The sequence below is a fragment of the Neophocaena asiaeorientalis genome, unplaced genomic scaffold (assembly GCF_003031525.2).
Source record: "Neophocaena asiaeorientalis asiaeorientalis breed wild unplaced genomic scaffold, Neophocaena_asiaeorientalis_V1.1 scaffold198, whole genome shotgun sequence".
NCBI classification, from domain to species: domain Eukaryota; kingdom Metazoa; phylum Chordata; class Mammalia; order Artiodactyla; family Phocoenidae; genus Neophocaena; species Neophocaena asiaeorientalis.
Window position 1 is genome coordinate 7117976 of NW_020175221.1, and position 16693 is coordinate 7134668.

At 34.0% G+C, this 16693-nt stretch overlaps 1 protein-coding gene across 1 annotated transcript in view; it reads right to left on the reverse strand.

Moving 5' to 3' along the window:
* The window catches only part of DDX4 (DEAD-box helicase 4), a 62804-nt gene that overhangs the window by 14838 nt on the left and 31273 nt on the right, over positions 1-16693 (reverse strand). Inside the window, exons 7-17 of the mRNA XM_024765378.1 lie at positions 12566-12625; positions 11507-11608; positions 10470-10550; positions 9361-9408; positions 7646-7693; positions 7494-7541; positions 7126-7268; positions 6336-6488; positions 5048-5202; positions 1747-1876; positions 198-364 (exon numbers count right to left, since the gene is read on the reverse strand). Coding sequence (XP_024621146.1) covers positions 198-364; positions 1747-1876; positions 5048-5202; positions 6336-6488; positions 7126-7268; positions 7494-7541; positions 7646-7693; positions 9361-9408; positions 10470-10550; positions 11507-11608; positions 12566-12625 — 1135 coding nt within the window. The remainder of the gene's footprint in view (positions 1-197; positions 365-1746; positions 1877-5047; positions 5203-6335; positions 6489-7125; positions 7269-7493; positions 7542-7645; positions 7694-9360; positions 9409-10469; positions 10551-11506; positions 11609-12565; positions 12626-16693) is intronic.

A 16693-nucleotide genomic window follows, 5' to 3' on the forward strand; every position in this document is an offset into this window, starting at 1 on the left:
TGTAAAGCCAGGAATTAAGGTAAGAAACAATGAAAAATAGGGTAAACTTCCTGGAAATACTTCTAAACTACCTATGTTACAATCTTAAATTTAGGATTAAATGAAGTAAATCTCTCAAAAATAAGATATTCACAGTATTTCTCCTGCTATAAAAGCATCAAGTACATAGCAACTACTTTTAAGAAGAAAAAATTTACCTTTGAATTTCTTCTGGAAAAGTTGCGCTAAACATAAGGGTCTGACGCTGTTCCTTTGATGGCATTCCTGGGCAGGAAATTAACTTCTTCATTTCTGGTCCAAAACCCATATCCAGCATGCGATCAGCTTCATCCAAAACTATATATTTGACTTGTCTGAGACCAATCTTTAAGGATATTTTCAAGGGTGAGGGCAGAGAATGCATACTAGTTAATGTACTAAACTAAAATATTCTCTACAACTCCAACTATTAATATATTCTTAAGGATGAAGATTAGAAATAAATGCATAAAATGAAGAGAACTGTTATGTTTAGGTACTACTATCAGTGTTCATTTCAGTTCTCAATTTTGCCTTATGTTATAAAACATTTTATAAGAAAGAAACCAAAACATCTAGATCAGTACTACACAATACACCTTTCTGTAATTACTTAAAAATTCTGTATCTTCACTGTTAGCCAGTAGCCACATGCAGCTAATAAGCACTTGAAATGTAGCTAGTGTGCCTGAAGAAATGAATTTTTAATTTTATATCACTTTGACATTTAAATAGCCACATGTAGCTAGTGACTACTGTATTGGACAGCACAGATCTAGACTATATTATCTGATAAAGTCAGACTCTTTAATGTAAGAAATAAAATTTCTTAACAGCATGACATATTCAAATGTCTTGTAACTGCTAAACTCATTTCTAACTCCTTTAAACCCTTAATAAATCCCCCATTCTCTAATCACTCAGGAACAACTGGGAAACTTTTCTAACCTATCATGGATACTTAGTGCTAAAAACAGACACACATTTGCAAAAAGAAAACAAGTTATTTTGGTACCCCAGGGAAGATGTTTAATCAAGGTGGATTTCTCTGGATACTCTTAATAAGTATCCTAAGAAAAGTCCCTTTATGCAGAAACAGCATGTTTTGAACAATCCCTTTAGAGAAGGGCCTTAAAAAAGCAGATCAGAGTCATGACAGTGAACTCAAAATATTGATACAGAGATGTAATACTGTGGTATGTGAATACCAAAAAGAAATACATAGCCCTAAAATCTCTTTCTGAAGACAGAAAATTAATAGTCCTGGATAATATCACTCCCACACCTAAAACAGAAGACAAAATTACTGATGCCACAAAGGCTTTCTTTCAGGAAAAAAAATTTATTTCATCAAGACATATATGAAACTAGATAAAAGCACTTATTACATTTCTCTCCCAGTGTAGTGGGGTATAGGATACAGATTCTGGAATCAGATCCAGATTCTAACCCTAGCTCTATCACTTACTAGAGCTAACTGAGAGGTTTAAAATAAATTACATAATCTCACTAAGCTTGTTTTCCCAAGTATAAAATGGAAAATACTATTTACCTCCTATTTTCATTATTTTAAGATTTATATGAGAATGCATTCAAAGCATCTGATGGGGGCCTAATATATAAATGGTGCTGTAATAAATATATGTATCTTTATACCAATCTCTCTCTTCCCCAAACAAAAAAAATTATTAATCAATACCACAACTTTGTTATCCCTCTAGAGCCTACCTTTTCTTTACGTATGATATCCATCAGTCTCCCAGGAGTAGCACATAATATATTACAGCCTTGTACTATTTGTCGAATGGAATGCCCCAACTGGGTTCCCCCATATATAGCAACAGCTCTTACACAAGTCCTATTAACAATAAAAGTAAATGTCGCTTTCTAGTTACTTGAAAATTAGCCATTTGTTTCTAACAAGATGTAAAATGAAATCCATAAAGGAAAAGCTAATACACTCAACATAATTTTTAAAATATTAAATTCTTCCAAGAAGCTGAAAAGCTGTGAGAAAAAAATATTTGCAACCTGTCTGATAAAGGGCTCTTCAAAAACAATGATAAACATGACCAACACTCACACAATAAGCCAAAAACATGAACAAATGGTTCATAGAAAATACAAGGTTTTTAAACACTTTAAGTTCAACATTACTTTTAAAAGCAAAATAAATGAAGACTAACGACATTTTCCCTCAAGTATGATAATACCACGTTATCCAGGGCATAGGGAAACTGGCACTCAGGAGGATAAACTGATACAACACCTTTCACAATTTTAGTCTCTATTAAAATTTTAAAACATATCTTTTTCCCAATAAATTCACATCTAGGAATTTTCCCTTCAGATGTGTCCCCACACATGGGTAAAGATGACTGTAAAATAATATTCACTACTAACATTATTTTTAGTATCAAAAGATTAAAACCTATCTAATTGTCTAACAATAAAAGACTTTAAATTATAGCCCACCCATACAAAGGAATACTGTGCATTCATAAAAAGGAGTACAGTTCTAGAGTAAGCATTAGCTCCAACATACACCACTTTTAAAAAACAGGGTGACAACAAGCTTAGTATGCCACCATTTGTTGAGAGAATTAAAGTGCATACATGTGCACCAGCTATTTCTACAATAATTCACATAAACTGTTAATAGTGTGTAAACTCTGAAGAGGAGAATTAAAGACAAACATTGATACTTTTCAGTTTTTTGCCACAAAAATGTTCCAACAAATATCCATGTACTAATATTCATTTTGTGCATAATTATCTGAATTTATCATACATATGCTTTCGCTTTTTAAAAAAGAAAACTGTTATCTTTTACTTGATTTAAAAGCCTGAAGTTGGGACTTCCCTGGTAGCACAGTGGTTAAGAACCTGCCTACCAATGCAGAGGACATGGGTTTGAGCCCTGGTCCAGGAAGATCCCACAGGCCACAGAGCAACTAAGCCCATGCAGCACAACTACTGAGCCTGTGCTCTAGAGCCCACACACCACAACTACTGGAGCCTGCGCGCCTGGAGCCCGTGCTCTGCAAAAAGAGAAGCCACCACGATAAGAAGCCCGCACACCACAACAAAGAGTAGCCCCCGCTCGCCACAACTAGAGAAAGCCCGCGCACAGCAATGAAGACCCAACACAGCCAAAAATAAAATAAATAAGTAAAACTTTTTAAAAATTTACTGGAAAAGCTTTTAAAAAAAAAGTAAAAATAAAAGACTGATGAGCAACATACTACATGGGGATCAGCAAGAAATAAACACTGGTATAAGCAATGTACACCTACTTTTTCCAAAAGATCTGTCAAGCTTGACATTAAAGGGATTTTAATAATTTTAATTTTTTCTACTCTCATTTTAAATAAACTGATTTATACAAAATAAAAGGTTAAGCTTCTATACAGAGAAAACTCTAAAAAATTGTAAAGAAAAACACTAATATCCCAATAGATAAACTGGTAGATAACAAATACATAATTCACAAAAGAAAATGTATAAAGCGTTCAACCTCTCAATAAGCAAATAAATGAAAAAAAAAATGAAGATACCTATGGTGGTTTTAAAATATGTACACAAATTCTTCAATACTCCTTCCTTTAAATATAGATCCTAACTCCGCTCCTCCATAGGTGTGTACAAGGCTGGCTTCATAGGTGTACAACCTGTGCAGTTATACAGGGTCTCAAGCTTAGAAGAGCCCTGTGCTTGGTTTAATGCTCTATATTTGCTGCTTAAAATTCATAATTTTTAAACAAAGGACCCTGCATTTTCATTTTGCACTAGTTCTAGCAAAATACATAGCCCGTCCTGAGTTTGGGCTAGACTTACTGACTTGCTTAGTAACTAACAGAATATGGCCAAAGTGACTGCAACTGTTTTATAAAAGTCATAGCAACCTCCTCCTTGCTCTTTCTCATTGACCACTCAATCTAAGGGAAGCCAGTTGTCATTTCCTAAGGACAATCAAGCATCCTTACACAGAGATCCAGTCAAACCTTCAGATGACTGCAATCCTAGCTGACATCTTGTCTGCAACCTCATAAGTGATCCCAAGTCAGAAACACCTAGCTAAACTGTTCCGCAATTCCTAACCCTCAGAAACTGTAAGATAATATTTATTGGTTTTTTTGTTTTGTTTTGTTTGTTTGTTTTTACAGTACGCAGGCCTCTCACTGTTGTGGCCTCTCCCGTTGCAGAGCACAGGCTCAGCAGCCATGGCTCAGCAGGCTCAGCAGCCATGGCTCACGGGCTCAGCCGCTCCGCGGCATGTGGGATCTTCCCAGACCAGGGCACGAACCCGTGTCCCCTGCATCGGCGGACTCTCAACCACTGCACCACCAGGGAAACCCGATAATATTTATTGTTTTGAGCAACTAGGTTTTAAGGTAAGCAGCAACAAATAACTAATACCAAATACTGGCAAAGTGTGTAGTGAAAGTGGCATTCTCATATACTGTTGGTAGAAGGCAAGCTTTAAAATAAGTCCATATTCTTTAACATTAAATTTATAAAAATACTTAAAACATAAAAGTAGAAAAAATTTATATAGCAAGCTGTTCATTACAGCAAGAATTATTTTTATTTATAGTAGCTCCAAATTAGAAACAACCTAAATCCCCCAAAATAGAGAAATAAAATACATACACATGGGCAATCTTAAAGTCATTAAAAATTAGGTCTGGTTGTTAAATAAGCAGTTATCCATTTTATTAAGTTACGTGTAAAAGAACAGAAAATTATTAGGAACACCCTAAGTTCATTTTTTAAACATACATTTAAAAACTACCAGAAGACACATCAATATGTTCACTATTGTCTTATCTATTTCTATTATCATCTAATTTTTAATAAGAATGTTTCTTTTTAAAATAAAGAGATTCCATAAACAAGATTATGAAAAAGTAAATTTCAATCAATTACATGAGTGCATTCTTATTCATGCACTGTGTTCTTCCCAAAATAAGTAAGAAAATTCTCTAAAGAAAAACTTGTTTGTGAGTGGCATTCTAGATGTACTTACCCAAAAGAAAATTTTCTGGCTTCCAAATAGATCTGACTGATCAATTCTCGGGTTGGTGCGACAATAATACACTCTGGTTCCTGCAGCTCTTTAAAACGACTGGCAGTTACTCCATCACGCATCATATGAGCCAAAATTGGCAAGAGAAAAGCTGCCTAGAAGTTAAATTCCATAATTTACAAATGTATAGTGCATCATCCTTCTCCCTATGGCAACCTATTCCTCATGTCTTCATATCCTTTAGCTTCTTCTTTCATCTTTTTGGTAAATTTAAGATGAGAAAGGAAAACTATTTTTATTTCCATGAGTTTTTAACATTTAGGTCTTCATGCTCATATTATACAATATAAAATGTCTGATAATGTTAATCTACCCTATGAAAATATCTTTTGTTCTTTTTTTAAAAAGCACTGCCACAGATTCTAAATAAACTTATTTTTAGAGGTTAATGCAGCATGCAGCATTCATTCTAAATGACTCCCTTTGGGGTAGAAATAAAATTATCAGAATGCATGACATAAGTGGTCCACGAGCAGAGCAAAACTTGGGAAATCATTCATTTGGATTACTAAACATATCACCCTTATTAAAGTTACATGTGGCAAGAAATTTTGTGCTATAGTTTTCTCACTAAAAAATAAGACACTAAAATCTACCTCCAAAACCACATGTAAGTCACACAACAGCTGCTGTATTATACAACTCACTTATTTTCCCTTCAACTCTACTATGGAGGCTTTTTAAGACTAATACAGTATGAACCAAGAGTCTATCATCCTGGAAATGACAGTCTTTAATACTCATCTCATGGAACCCTATTTAATAGACAAACCCCACAGTTTAGTCCTAAGACCAACCTGGTCCCATCAGTTCTTTTAGAATTAGCATAACCGGAGGTCACTTCATACTAAGGATCAGGTACAATACCTACAGCTATTTCTCATTCTCTTGACTCCAAAACTGTATCAGCTGTATTACATAAATTATTTTTTACCTTTCTCTGTGGCTTATAAACTTTGGTGCTTTGACCCTCAATCATTTTGTTTTAGATATTATGTTGCACAGAAAAAGCTGACCACACTTAGAGATTAAAAATCTATGAACTACTCTGGAAATAGTTCAAAATTCTTTCTTCAGAAGCACACAAACCTCAATAAAACCAGAAATCAGAAGCAAACACACATGAATATTTATGACAGTTCACTGAAATCTTCTACTTGGGAAGAACCAAAGTTCAAAAAGTAGCAGTTTGAATATGGGACAGAATACATGCAGGAAAGTGACTTACAGTCTTTCCAGACCCTGTCTGAGCACAAGCCATCAAATCTCTTCCTCCTAGTATAATAGGAATACTGTATTTTTGCACAGGAGTAAGCTTAGTATAACCAGCTTTAGCAATGTTGCTATTCAGTGTCTGACAAAGATTAGCTTCTTCAAAAGTCTAAAAAAAAGCAGGTGGCAGTGATTAAATTCCATATATCATATACAGGTCATTCCATAAACATATTCTATTTGAATTAGTTTCAAGTTGTTAATTCCACTTTATATACTATGTTAACTTTACAAATATGCCCCCACTCAAAAGTAGTATCCAGAACCTGTATGTTATTACTTGATAGAATTAAGGAATATTCCGTATAGACAGTGGTTCTAGAAACTCTTTTCTGTCCCCTTAAAACCTGTGAGATACAAATAACTCTAATCAGTAAAAATGGTTCATTACCAACAAGGGACTCTGGGCTCCCCCACTCTTTAGAAAACCACTCCCCTAAGACACACTTTCTCACACACTTAGGAAGCAGAAATCTTGATCTCTAGGAAAAGTATCCTTTTTAGTGAATTTAAATAAAGTTCTCATCCTGGTTTGGGGAGGTGGGGAGGAAATATAGTACCCTCCCTTTCAACATAGCAATTAATTCTAATGTAGATGGTAGTCATGGTTCTAAATTTCCAACCTAAGACATTAGAGAATAAGACAAAATTTTTGTATTCTTTAATACCAACTTAAAGAAATGCACTAAGTTTTTAAAAACCGAAGTTTGCTACACAGTCATTATAGAAACAATTATTACACTGACCAGAATTGCTGGTGGTACATCATGTCCAGATACTTCTACAAGAATAGCATCATATTTGTCAAAGTTTATGCCTGTCTGATAATGTGCAAAGATGGAGTTCTCATCCTCAGGTGGAGGAGGTGGTATGTAGGTCACTTTTGGTCCTTAGAATTTAAAAAGAAAATTTACATTACAAGGACTAGAATAAAAATAAGAGGGAAAACATACAAAAACTGACAAACTCAAATTTTAAATACTGTAGTAATTCCCAATGTTTACCATTAAAGTTTTCACTTCAAATTTTAAAAAATTAGCTCTGTTTTTAAATATTCTGTATTTGTATTAAAATGCAATATACATTCATGTGGATCACACAAAAATTAATATACCTTGAGTGTCACCACTTTCTCCTCCTTTAGCTTCTGACTTCCAAGAATCTTAAAAGGAATCAAATTGAAAAACAGATAAATGTTTTTAAAAATCGAAGGGTAAAAGAATGCTCACTATAAAAATCAAATACCTTATCTAAAGTAAAACTTACTCTTTCCAGAGCCTGTAATTATTTCTTCATTTAAACCTTTGTAACCACCTATTAAAGAAATCCACAAGATACAGTCAAGATACAAGATACAAGACTATGCACATTTTTCTTTTCATTGCTTATCTTCAAAAAGTTCTGAAAATGCATAAAGTCCCTTCGTACAAATAATACTTGAGACAACTAAGATAAATAGAACCCTGAACATTTTGTTTCCTTAGCATTCAACATGCTGATTTTATGCAGATTACACTGTTATAACATATTAGTATTCTTTTGTTTAAACTGTTATGTCTCTTTCCTAATCCCTATATTCCTCAGCAAAGGAATATATTTTCTAAAAGGAACTAAAAATCCATCTTTGTTGGGATGTCCCCACTACAACCCATAGGTTCTATGATTTGCTAGGACTCAGAATATAGTCATAACCATGGCTGTGACTTATTACATAGAAAGGATAGGGAGCAAAATCAGCAAAGGAAAAAGGTGTACGGGGAAAAGTCCAGAGAAAACCAGGCAACCAAGCTTTCAAGAGTCTCTCCCACTGGTATCACACAGGACAAGTTGTGACAACATGTTGGAAATGCTGTCTACCAGAGAAGCCCATTAGAGGTTCAATATCCAGGGTTCTTATGAGGTGCTGATAATGCAGGAACCTTCTGCCTGGCATGTACCAAACTTCCAGACTCCCAGAAGAAAAGCAGGTATTCGGCATAAACCACACAGTTGTACAAACTGTTTAGGCACAGTGAGCCACTCACACCAGTTAAGAGTGGTGAGAACCCTAAATCCAAGTTCTCAGAAGCCAGGTAAGGTCCAACCTTATAAGCAGGACTTTCAAAGAACAGCAGTCAGGTCTGCCGTGTTGACTCTTTTCTATACACTATCTTTCTGATCTTTAGACAAGGAGTCATCTATTGTGCCACTTTCAGGTACTACCACAAAAAAAGAACAAGGACTGCATTAGATTTGAAAGGCTAACTAGATATAGCATCTTTACATGTGAGCTAATTTTCTTGTCCTGTATGTCCATAGGTCTTGAAATCCTTTTTCAAACAACATCTGAGCATTTGTAGAAGATACGGTTTAGCCATTAGTAATCTTTTTCTATAGTGGAGAATCCAAGAATCCAAAGGAAGGAAGTGGGGACTAATAATGATCACTAAGAATTTTTCAGAGGCATCAAACAAGCTTTATGGTTTTACTAGTCTGGAAAACATTTCAACTTTTATGTGACATTTAAATATTTTTAACTCTGAAAAATTTTTTCATAGTATAAAATCATCTATACTGAACTTTCTTTATCCCCTATGCCAAGCCAAATAACTATCTCATAAGAAAAAACATTATTTTAATAAGAATTTATACATATAGATTACATCTCAATCTTTAACATCTGCATGGTATCTCCCATTTTATGGTTATATCATTTATTAAACAGACTGATGAGTTTTTAGGTGATTTTCAGTTTTTACTTATTATAAATGAAGCTGCAGTGAACACACTTTTACATGTATTGAGCATACACCTACAGTATGTAATTCCTATAACAGAACTGTTGGATTAAAGAGTAGTAGTAAACAACTCCCCAAAACTGGCTGTGCAAATGCATACTCCACAAAGTGTATAAAAGCAGCAACAGTTACCTTTAACTTCAAAAATTAAGCTTCGATTACAGTAATTTTAACCACTTACAGGTAAACCAGATAAGAACTCACCTCGTCCACTTCCACTACCACTTCTGCTTTGATAAGTGTCACCCTTACCTGTAAGGCATTGTTTTACAGAAGATTTAGAGAAATCACAGCTCCTCCTCAAGCACATAAACCATATAGCTATTTCTTTTCAAATACTGAGTAATTACTCAGGATTCTAGTCCCTTAATCCACCCATCTCTTAATTCTATACTTAAACCTTTTTCTCATTTGAACATGTTGTTTAAAGACTTCATTTTTTTTAGGGCAGTTTTAGGTTCACAGAAAAATTAAGCAGAAAGTACAGAGATGTCCCATATACCTCCTATCCCCACACCTGCATGGCCTCCCCCCATTATCAACATCCTCCACCAAAGAGGTAATTTGTTACAATTGATGAACCTACACTGACACATCATAATCACCCAAAGTCCATCATTTACATTACAGTTCACTCCTGGTATTATACATTCTTTATGTTTGGACAAATGTATAATGGCATGTCTCCACCATTACAGTATCATACAAAGTAACTTCACTGCCCTAAAAATCCTCAGTGCTCTGCCTATTCATCCCTTCCCCCAACCCCTAGCAACCACCTATTTTTTTCACCCTTCTTCTTGTAGTTTTGCCTTTTCCTGAATTTCATATAGCTGGAATCATACAGTATGTAGCCTTTTCAGATTGGCTTCTTTCACTCAGGAATACATATTTAAGGTTCCTCTATGTCTTTTCATACCTTAATAGCTCATTTCTTTTTAGTACCACAGTTTATTTATCCACATTTCAACATTTTTTGTCAATAATTATGTTCCTTTTTTTCACTTTCTCCTCAAATCCCCTAGCTCAGAATCCTTTCTTTGAAATCAAAGCAAACTTCATTTTCCTTCCTCTAATTAAAAGTATAATTTATAACTCAAATTAACTGGTAGATAAGAAAGAAGAAATAATTCACAGAGCACAAACTTTGTAAGGGAGGCAAAACTGTCCATGTATTTTTGCCTACAAATCTAAAAAGCAGAGAAAATCATGAGCCAATCTAGTACACTTAAACATATATATTAGGTTTATTAATCCTAGAGCTAAAAGCAAATGTGAATGATTAATATTCAGTAATAAATTCTATTTCTCACCTACACCAGTTAATGCTAATCTTCTAGAGCCAAAAATGCCACCAGTGTGCTGGGTCCCCTCATCTTGTTCATATTTGCTATCTAGATTTACAGATAATAAATTTAGATTATGTTACTTTTAAGAAGCTTTTAAATCATGCAGCAAAGAAAAAAAATCAACTTATGGTGCCATAATTTAAAAAGATGCAGAATAATTTAAATTTAACAGGAATCACAGTATTTTTCTAAGAAGCACACAAAAGGATTTCTCCACAAATTATTTCCTTCAATTACAAATTACTTCCTTAAAATTTTTATTTTATTAAAATTATTTTATAAAAGTAGTTAGGGTCAATACTACACCAAAATATGATATAAGCAAAAGTTAAATTACCTCTGAAAAATAGCACGGTTACTGCCCCCAGAAATTTCACATTACATAATCTCACTGCTTATTCTCCAGAAAAGCACCCCTTGCACCCACAGTTCCCAAATCAAACTTTATCAGTCCTGAAGAGCAACCCTCCAGATCCCTTCACTTTTTTTAAAGTGACAATTCACTAATCCACTATACATCTATTAAATCATTATTACAATTTATGTTTTTAGCTTCCACTATTCTGTCCTCCTCTGTTAAGTGACAAATGCATTCCAACAGTGACTTCCGAAAACAATACCTTAGCACCAAGGAATGATGACTGGTAGAATTTAGAAAGCCACATTGGTATAAAAGAAGTATAATGGGACGCAGAGCCACAGAGAAGGCCACCTATTTGTAAGGTCAGCCATCTTTATCAAAGCTCTAAAATGCTTCACAGTATGTAATATTAAAGAAATGAGTCACACACACTGGTAAAAAGATTCATATATTCCCACTTAACCTGTAAGGAATTACATGTGTCTAAAAAATAATATTTTATACAATATAAGTGATTATGTACCAACCACTATGCTTAACTATTCTCATATAATCATCATAACAACCTTATATGATAAGTATTATTTTTTATCATTTCTTTCGTAATAAATGAACACACTATTTGCAATCCACCACTAACTTGGACTTCCTAGAACAAATCCTCCACAGCAACCTCGGAAAATACCTCTTCCACCTCTTCTGGATGACCCTGAAGCTTCTGAATCATTTCCATCTTGACAGCCTATAATATTAAAACATACACACAAAAACAACACAAAACAACAAGAAAGAAATACCGGGGACATGGTGGCCAAGTTAATTCAAGTCTTGCATAATTCAATGACTTTAATATTTTAAGCCATTAACAGATAGTTACTAAAAAGAAACGCTGTATGTGACCTATAAAAGTTCAACTTCATTAGTATAAATAGATATACTACAGTATTTTAAAAACCTGCTACTTGCTTTGGGAATAAAAACTAAAAATGACTAAAAGGAAAAAATGACAGTTGTAAAACACTCAAAGTTGCCACAACTGCACCATTAACGGTATTTCCACAATCCATGGAAAGAAAAAGTACTTACCATAAGTTTAGTGAGGTTACTGAACCTTCAATATACAAAAGTTAATTGTATTTCTATACACCAGCAAACAAAATGAAAACTATTAAATGGTATGTATCACTGATATCAATGAAAATGGCAAAGTAAGGGACTCCAAATGCTGCTACTCCAAAGAAGAAAAAAAATTGAAAAAACTGTCAGAATTAACATTTTCCCAACTGAAAATTCAACAAGGACTTGCATCAACCCAAGGAACATTTTTTTTTTAGTAAGAGCAGTGATTTTGTGGCATATTTTAACTTACCACAGTCCCATTCCCTGGCAATTCCACTTCTAGACATATACCCCAAAAATGCAAAAACAGCGACTCAAACAGATAACTGTATATTAATGTTCACAGAAGCATTATTTAAAACAGCCAAAAGTAGTAAGAAACCCAAGTGTACATCAACAGATGAATGGATTTTAAAAAGTACAGGAGAGGCCACAACAGTGAGAGGTCCGCGTACCACAAAAAAAAAAAAAAAAAAGTACACATACAATGGAATAGTAGTATTCAGCCATAAAAAGGAATGTAGTTTTCAGTTTCGTATCTCTGTCTTAAGTACAAATTGTTCCAAAACATGGTCCTTACCGCCTCTCTTGGAAAACCCTCTGTTCCGTGTTTGATTATCTTCACGGTCATTGTTAGACTCTTGAATAAAAATTTAACATGTGAATAGCATCTAAATAATTACTTTAGTATTTACATTAATGTAGCATCTAAGGAATAGCACTGTCACAAGAGAAATTAGTAAGAAAAAATAAAAATCTTTATAAGTTAAAATATGAACATTTTAATTTTTAAAGTAATTGTAACCACAGAAATACAAAGACATTACTCAGTCAATTCCCTATACAAATCACCTAATATATCTAAATATTAAATGTTAAGCGTGTAATTTGTCAAATTCTGAGCACAGCCAAAAAATAATTTCGTAAATATCAGTTTAACTAGAAACAGTTTGAGAAATATCTAACCATTAAGTAGTGGGGACCTCAGAAATGCATGACTATTCTTCTTATAATGTCATTATTTCTGTAACTGGCCTTTCTTAATAAATCTGAGATGTCAGTGTTTTTTTAATATATGCAAACTTTCTCCCATTCATCTTAATGGAGAAATTGGGGGATATCCTGGTTTTCTGTTTTTAGTGACATTATCAAGTAACGTTACCAGGGTTTCTAAATAGTGGTATGAGGATCACTACACTGAAGGCTGCCTAAAAATTATTAGTAAGTTGGAAAGAGCCCACCCCCAGAGATGTTTATTTTGAACGTGCAGAGTGACGGCAAGGAATGATTTTTCTAAATTAAAAAATTATAACTTTTAGTAATAACTTTAAGCTTTCTAGAAGATTCCAAAAAAGCCATGTTTGGGAAATACTGAGATGGTTTCAAGGGATCTTTGTACATATCACTAACGTTTAGCACCTGAGAACTTTAGGTCCCAGTGATGACACAAATGGCTGAACAGATGAGAAGCTATCAGTTAAGTTTCTGTGCAAAAGTACTAATCTACTCAATTAATATTGTTTTGTAATAAACAATGGCCCAGAGCTCTTGTTGCAGGCTCCTATTTGAGCTGACATCAACAACTGACAAATATTCCTGAAGAGCCATCTAACATCAAGACAACTTTCTTAGAAGCAAGATATAATATGACAAGCGTGCTGAACAGTAAAGAAAGAATTTTGGAAAGATTCTTGGAATAATAATTCTGGAATAATGATGATGTTAGCTAATATTTATTGCCTTACAGAAAAAAAAAAAGCCTATGAATTAATCTGGGGCCTGACAAGGAGAAAAAGGTCTCATATAATCTTTGGCCAACTGTTCTGAAACAAGCCCAAAGCTATTTTTACCACACTGGGAATTAAAATAGGCTGATGACATTAGCAGTTGGGTGAAGGGTACAATTACATTAGAAGAAGGGTGGAGGAAACCCTCTGTACTATTTTCGAAACTTCTTTTGAGTCAAATGATTTCAAAATTAAAAAAATAATTTCTGTAGCTTAAAAAATAAAGCCAAGCACAAACAAAAATGAGACGATGATCCCAAGATCAGTTATAATCTATTAATTATATAAAAATAATAGTAATAACAACAAATAGAACTTAGTATCTGTCTGGCACTGCTCTAAATGAAGTCTGTTTTAACTTTTTAAGTCCTCACAAAAACCTTACAAGGTGGGTATTATCCTCAAATTATAAACAGAGAAAAAGAAATACAGAATTTTTTAAGATAATACAACTGACAGGAGGAGCATCTGGGTCTCAAATCCAAGGTGTCTGAGCTCCTTATCGCTATACTATACCAGCTAGGGGACATGAGATTGCAGAGAAAATAACCACAAAACACTCTATACATCTGTGTGCAGAGAAAAAGCTTCTATAATGATAGCAAAACCTGCTCCTGGGCTTGCCAACAACTGTGAGAGTGAAAGAAATTTTTAGGAATATACACAGTTTTTTAGTTTAGGCGAACTAAAACTGAGAATAGAAGTAAATAAGGAAAGGAAGGGTGGGGGGGAGGGACAAGAGGGAAGAGATATGGGAACATATGTATATGTATAACTGATTCACTTTGTTATAAAGCAGAAACGAACACACCATTGTAAAGCAATTATACTCCAATAAAGATGTTAAAAAAAAAGAAGTAAATAGATCAAAGGAAGAAAGTAGACCATTTTGGAGGACAGAAGTTCTCTCAAGTGCTGTGAGAAATTGGAATTTGTGCTCAAAAGCACTCTGGCTCATCACTAAAGAGTCAACTGGGGAGGAAGGAATGTCTTTGGTGAGTAGAAATGATCTTGAATACTAATTAAAAGTTGGAAAACTAGGACAAGGAGAAATGGAAAAGGATAAAAATGGTGATGTTTTTCTTCTCTCAAATATTAGTTTGTTACACACGTTTTCATTAAAACAGGATAGGAGAAAAAGCAGACAAAAGCAGGGAGAATGAGACTGACAGTAGTTTGGAGAAGCAGTCTTAACTGATATATTAAAACCCCACCATGTTCCAAAAGGGTTTTAAGGTGATCAGGTCTAGGTTTGGTTTTGATTTTGAGAATCACAGTTAAGATCAAGTTTCAAATATTTAATGAAGATAGATGACATTTACTGGTTACCATGTATGTGTCTGGGACTAAGCTTTGTGCTTTTACACACATTCTCATTTAGTGTGCCTAACAAGCTATAAAATGAATGGTCTCCATTCTACAGAAGAGGAAATTGTGGCTCTGAGAAATTAAGCAACTTGCTCTATGTTATTCAACTAGCAGATAGCAGAGCAGGGACATGAAACAAAGTCTGGAACTCCAAAGTGTATTATGTTATAAAGATTCCATAGATCAGTGGTTACCAAACAAAAGAGGCATCAGAGTCACCAGGGATGCTTTTTAAATACAGGTTCCAGGGCCTCACCCAAATCTACTCAACCAGGCTCTCCTGGAAAAGTAATGTTAATTATTGTAGTCTACCTTATGGTAACATTACTCTATTCTCATCATTCTCTGTATTCCTCCAAACCAGAGTGTCAGTACCTTTGACAGAAACGTCTTTGATTTCAGCAGTGATCCACAGTCTCATGAATCTGAATAAAGACCTACATGTCTCAAACTATATTTATATATGAAACTGGAATTCTGATTCATTTTTTTTTTCAGGCTAAAACCATTTTATTTTCCCACCAGTGATGTGATATAATTTTTATAGTACTCACCAGCATTTGATGTTGTCACTATACTTTAATTTTAGTTATTCTCTGATATCTCATAATGGTCTTAATTTGCATTTCCCCAATGGCTAATGATGTTGAGCATCTTTTCATGTGCTTCTTTGCCATGTGTATATTCTCTTCCATGAAATATCTGTTCCTGTCTTCTGCCTATTTTCTAGTTGGATTTTTTTAAAGTTGTTTGGAGAGTTCTTTGTATAGTATAGATACAAGTCATTTGTCTCATATGGGATTTTCAAATATGTTTTCCCACTGTGTAATTTTAGTTTTCATCCACTTAAAAGGATCTTCTATGAAGCATTTTTAACTCATTTTGATGAGATTCAATTTATCAGTTTTTGCTTTTATTGATCATACCTGCAGTGTCAAGTCTAAGAATTATTCAGCTAGTTCTAGATGCCAAAGATTTTCTATTTTTCTAAAAATGTCCTGCTTTTACATTTAAGATTATGATCCATTTTGACTTAATTTTTATGTAAGGTGTGGAGGTTTAGGTTAAGGTTCATTTTTTGTTTGTTTGTTTTTATTGAGGGATGTCCAACTGTTTCAGTACCATTTTTTGAGAAGTCTATTCTTCCTTGATACCTTTTGCACTGCTATCAAAAACAAGTTAAATGCATTTATGTCAGTCTATTTCTGGGTTCTCTATTCCATTCCATTGATCTATGTATCTACCCTCCATCATTACTGCAAAATCTTGAAATTGGGTAGATTAATTCCTCCTGTTTTAATCTTCCTTCACAAATTGTTTTAGCTATTCTTTTTTTTTTTTTTACATCTTTATTGAAATTCTGATTCTTGACTTGCTCTTTCTACTATCCTCTTTTTCTTAAGGAAGCACAGCATTCAAAAGTTGCACTTTATAGATTAATTAAGGCAGGTGACAATAGGCCAAATTAGGATGGCTGAACTCTTGGTTAAGGCTCTGGCTATAGCTGCTTTATAAAACGGGTTTAAATAAAATAGAACTGGAACAGACTAAGA